The sequence below is a fragment of the Odontomachus brunneus genome, unplaced genomic scaffold (genome assembly GCF_010583005.1).
Source record: "Odontomachus brunneus isolate Ranch 3 - 2012 unplaced genomic scaffold, Obru_v1 Obru_scaffold_007, whole genome shotgun sequence".
NCBI lineage: Eukaryota > Metazoa > Arthropoda > Insecta > Hymenoptera > Formicidae > Odontomachus > Odontomachus brunneus.
The window spans coordinates 212,390-217,792 of NW_022639457.1; the positions used below are offsets into that span (position 1 = coordinate 212,390).

Genomic DNA, 5,403 nt, shown 5'->3' on the forward strand with positions numbered 1-5,403 from the left:
ATATATATATATATATATATATATATATATATATATATATATATATATATATATATATATATATATATATATATATATATGTAACGGTTATTAACATACATATATCTATATATATGTCATATATATGTGACATATATATAATGACTACTAGTATCAAGCAACGCATACACGTCTGGATATGTTAGATTGTATAGTTGGCATATGTGATATTCAAAATTGTAATGTGAGTCCGCAAAGTTTTCTGCCACCAAATATACCAGTATATTGTGAAACCGCAACAAAGAGAATGTACAAATTTTGTGACAGAACTTTGGACTCACTTTGTATAAGCATTGTTCATAAATTGAATAATTGACCGACACACTATCGATGACATCAGGTCACTTGGATATATTGGTATACGATTGATGATCGAAGTAATCCGTCTATATGAGTAATAATCATAAATATTGACGTACAATAACTGCTCTGCGGATGTTGATATTGTACTAATTGTGCTACAGCGACGTAATTATATATTTTATTTATTTACATGTGTCTCAGAGTTGGTTTCACCTACATTGATTTTGATTAGATTCGGGGGGAAGAAAAATAATAAAAAGTTAATTAAATTAGACACAAAAAGGATAGGTGAAACTAGCTTTTACAGCGTGACCGATACTTGCAAAAGGAAACACAAATAAGAGAAGAAGCGATTTTTGATTGTACTCTTACCGTAGACTAATACGTTCACTTTATTGTTACACTTTTTATACATCTATAGCAGCTTATGATATGAAACAGAAAGGAAACAGCAAACACAGCATCTTGAGAAAATGAATCACCGACTATGTGCAATTTCGATACCCAAAAATATCAACCGATTTATATCGTTCGTCATTCTTGAAGATCCACGGGAACAAAGATCACCTGCGAATTTCAAATACGACGATAGTCAATTAATTAATGCGTTAGAAATTAATTCTATCAAAGGGCAAAATAATATTAATTGGAAACCATTGCTTGCCAAGAAATGTTCCCGTAAACTCTTAAATTAAATAGAAATTAAATAGATACTTCTTATCTCGCGACGAGAGTGATATAGTATTAGTTACCTGTGTAGTATTATTTAAAACTAGAACAAGTACAGTATGTTTTTTTGTTAACGATATATATATATATATATATATATATATATATATATATATATATATATATATATAAAAGAAGTTTTAATTACCGCTCGAATAAGCGATACGTACATAATCGCGCACGGATAATACCGGAGTACAAATCCACTCAGGGAAGCTTATCGTAAAAATATCCGTGTTTTTCCTCTTTTCACATTATTTTCCTCATAATTAGTTTCCGTTTTAGATTCCTTTTAGCAGAAAATATCCAATTCTTGTAATGCTATTGAAAAAATACTTATCCCTATAACAAATATATACTTGACTCTGTAGCGGAAGCTGGACATAATCTGTAAAAAGAGAAAAAAGAAATTATTTCAAAATATTTTTGGTTAGTCTATTAAAAATTTCTACTTGTGCCATATTTAGTCCTTTTAAAATCGGATCCGAAAATCCTCTAAAACAGAGCTCAGCACAAACTAACAGTGGATAGCTATTAGAGATATATGTTCACAAGTCATACGTTTCTGAGGTTGCGTTTCGAAAGTCACTGCCAATATTGAAATTCTATATTATACGTAAGATGAACCATATTTCAGTATTGACAGTGAATTTCGAAATGCAGTCTGAATCTCGAGCGGTTTGTAATGATAAGATAAAGGAAATAATATTAAACGCAGTGCTAGGAGCAAATAGCAAGTCAGTCGAAGTATGCAACATGTGCCGAGCTCTGCTTTAAAGGATAGGCGCCTTTCTTTCAATCTCACTTCATTATTTTGGCTCGATATTCGCTCGTAAGTGTATATATTGATCTCATTAGAAAAAAAATTTACATTTTTTACGCATTTTAGGATGAGTTTTACTACAATATTGATATACATAAACCATTAGATAATGTCTAAAACTGTGAAGTCATGTCATTATCTTATCAACTGTCTTATCACTCACTGAAAAATAACTCAATTAGTGCTATTCATTGTAAATTAACGTTCTAACAGAATAGAAGTAGACGAAATATTTTCTTTACGAAACGAATCAATTAAAGTTGAATATTATTATTAATATTTTATACAGAGATTTCAAGATAAGTAATTATACATTAGATATTTCTTGCAATTTATTAATACGTAATAAACAGCAGATAAATATATATTTTTTTCCTATAATTTTATAAAATTTTATGTATTTAAATATGTGTAAATGAATAACTTTTTATTTGCTCACGAAATATATATTTTTCGTTTTTCTTATGTTCTCTGAATTTTATTTTTTAAGAAACATTTAAAATATCATTTTGAATCACATGTTGCCTCACAATTGTCTTACAAAAGTAAATTATTGTTAAGAACCAACGACGAGGCATAGATTCGCTTAACTATTACAAAAATAAATTTTGTTTTTTAGCGAGAATTGGTCAAAGAATTTCTACTTGCGAAAATTCCCCAAGTAAATTAAAGGTTATGATAAAAATCCAATGTTTAGAAAACTAATAGAGCTAATACGTTGAGATTTATGTCGATCTATGATCTAAACGTTACATATATCTTTGAAACTAACTTATCTTTTTAACGCTATATTGTAATCGCTTTTTTTTTGGTGCTATAAAATGCGATATTATAAAACGCTATGTTTGAAATATTCTTATCTATACAACATAAATCACTAAGAAAATTTTAAAGACGTCTGAACAATGTTTTATTTGTTTTAGACAATTTAGGATGTCTCAATACGAACATTTCTCAATACGTGGACAAAATATGAGCAAATTCTGCTAGTAAAAGCGTAATTGCAAATTCACAGCGAATGTACTGCAAGTAATTATGCAATTACTTGCAGCGTATTTAATGCAAACTTACTTACTCAGATAGCACAGAGAATTCAAAAAGAATTCAGTCGTATGTCACCAATTCTGAGCTCATTTTTAGGTGCAAAAAGAATTCTTTTCACTGAATTGAATTCTGAAGAATTCTTTTTGTATATGAAAGTGTTCTCTTAGAATTGATGACATACGATTGATGACATACGAATTTTTTAAAAATTCTTTTTGAATTCTCTGTGCTATCTGAGTATTTATTAGCAAAATTGCTCGCATGTTGCGCACGTATTATGATAGGACAAATCACCTTTTTTTTTACATGCTTTAATTGTTTGATTTGATAGTAACTTGCCAGTAAAATTTAAAACGTTTTGTTCTCTGGAAACATACACTCCTGTCTCTCATTAACATAATAATGTGTGTGTTATTTCGATATTATTCCTTTTCTTTACATATTCTCTTCTTAAAAAAAGATTTATTGTTCTTTATTGCTACTGTTTAGTGTTCTTATGTTGCTTTTGTCGCACAAACTTATATTTTTTTTACATGTTTCTTTTTCTTATATTTTTTCATTTAATTATAATTATACAATATATTGAAAAAAATTTGTTTCTTGTATGTAGGAAAAAGCAAACAGGTATAAACATCATTTTTCGAGGACTTTCGAAAATTTTCGCAAATTAATAAAAGAAAATATCGTTGAATGTATTACAAAATTCACTAAGGATCATATCTTAATGCTTCTAACTATACTATTTTCTCCGACAGACACGTGTATTCGATATTCAATATTTGATTTCTTTATTTTTTGAAGTAGTTTTTTATTAAGTATTTTTATTGTTAGGTAAAGATAGAGGTATTGTTATTGTAGAGGTATTTTTTGTTACCATATTTATCATATAATATAATTCTATTTAAATTTCAATAACATTTGTTGCAATAACGTTCAATGTAAAACTGTAAACAGAATCGACATAATAACATAATATCTCGGTATCATACGATAGTCTCGGTATCATTCGCACACACAACCATTTAAACGATACTGCCACTAACTTGTTCAAGAAATTCTGTAGTGGGAATGGTAATCGTAATTGCAATAGTTATAAGTGTCTTTGCAATAGATTTAAACTTAGTAGGATCTCATCAGCTGTAACATACGCATCTACTTGACTCCTGAAACCACTGCACGAACTCATTAACATCATGACTTGTCATGAGGTAAGTCATAAAAGTAGATTTGTAAACTAGTAGCTTTCAAGATATCGAAAGATAACCTTTATTTTAAATAAATACGTTGAAAAAAGTGCTGTTGTAGCAAGAATACGTGTAAATCTCGTTACAATATATAGATAATTGAAAAGATAGATGGGTGTATTTAATCTAATTTAACCTAATCTAATTAAGTTATATAAGCGATAAGCGAAGTTATATAATATAAGTTATATAATTAGGTTATAATAGCTACAGTCTCTAGTAGGTATGCTAGAAGCTATGCAACCGAAGTTATAGCAACAGTAGCTAAAGTTTTAGTTATAGCAGTAAATACATTTTCTGTAAATTATGATTAGCTGCAGCAATGAAATATTACTCCTCGTACTGCCGTTTTGACTGAACTTTGATATTTATCTATCTGTACTGAAAACTACTTGACATTTACTATCTATATTGAAAACATCTACAGTATACCTGACATAAACTATAGATTCTCGCTGCTAACAACGAAGATCGGAACGCAGATCTTGATTATGATATGCTCTGTTTTGTTATTGACAACAGAAATACTGTATATTCATGAACTATTCAAAAGATAATGTCCCTATATGAAATATTTTACACACAGATATATGAATTTTATAAATCACGCTCGTTCCTCGCTTCGTACGTTCACTTGACACGAGACGCGATAGCATTTCGTAAGACTTATTTATAATCAGTAAGATTCTTAAGAGAAAGATATTAAGTATCAGTTTTGTATAATAGCTTTGTTAACAAATAATAATAAACAGCTTTATGGTTACTTTTAGGAGACTAAGTCATCATTTAAAATAGAAGATAATGTTTTGATAGGCGAAGAGGAAAAAATCGAGAGTAATTGTTCAAATCTCGCAGAATTATTTCTGAATGCATTTGATGCAAAGCCGGATCTTATTGGACAGGTAAAATATCAACGATCAAATTTGTTTAACTTATGTATTTACGTATATCTAATGGAAATAACAATATATAAATATATCTTTTGTTCTTGATTTGGCTTTTTGACTAATATTGGGTCTTTTATGGATTAACGTTTCCGATGTTTCGTGAACATTCTCCAGTTCTTTTGGGGGAGGAACAACTTGAAACAGTTTTAGTGAAATGAGATGTTCACGAAACGTTGGAAAGAAATCCATGACAGATGCGGCACGAACCTGTAAATCAGATTAAACCTTTCATCATACCGTAGGGAGAAATCTAAAATATACTTTTTATTATTTT

At 29.0% G+C, this 5,403-nt stretch overlaps 1 protein-coding gene and 1 long non-coding RNA gene across 2 annotated transcripts in view; one reads left to right on the forward strand and one right to left on the reverse strand.

Moving 5' to 3' along the window:
• Window positions 1-1,147: 1,147 nt before the first annotated feature.
• On the reverse strand, window positions 1,148-4,125 carry LOC116854050. The gene is made up of 2 exons (XR_004380069.1): window positions 3,982-4,125; window positions 1,148-1,459 (listed from the first exon to the last, which is right to left on the reverse strand). It is a non-coding gene; the product is annotated as an uncharacterized LOC116854050 (long non-coding RNA).
• Window positions 4,065-5,403, forward strand: part of LOC116854046 (luciferin 4-monooxygenase-like) — a 4,970-nt gene continuing 3,631 nt past the window's right edge. Inside the window, exons 1-2 of the mRNA XM_032835531.1 lie at window positions 4,065-4,146; window positions 4,953-5,084. Coding sequence (XP_032691422.1) covers window positions 4,132-4,146; window positions 4,953-5,084 — 147 coding nt within the window. The 5' untranslated portion in view covers window positions 4,065-4,131. The remainder of the gene's footprint in view (window positions 4,147-4,952; window positions 5,085-5,403) is intronic.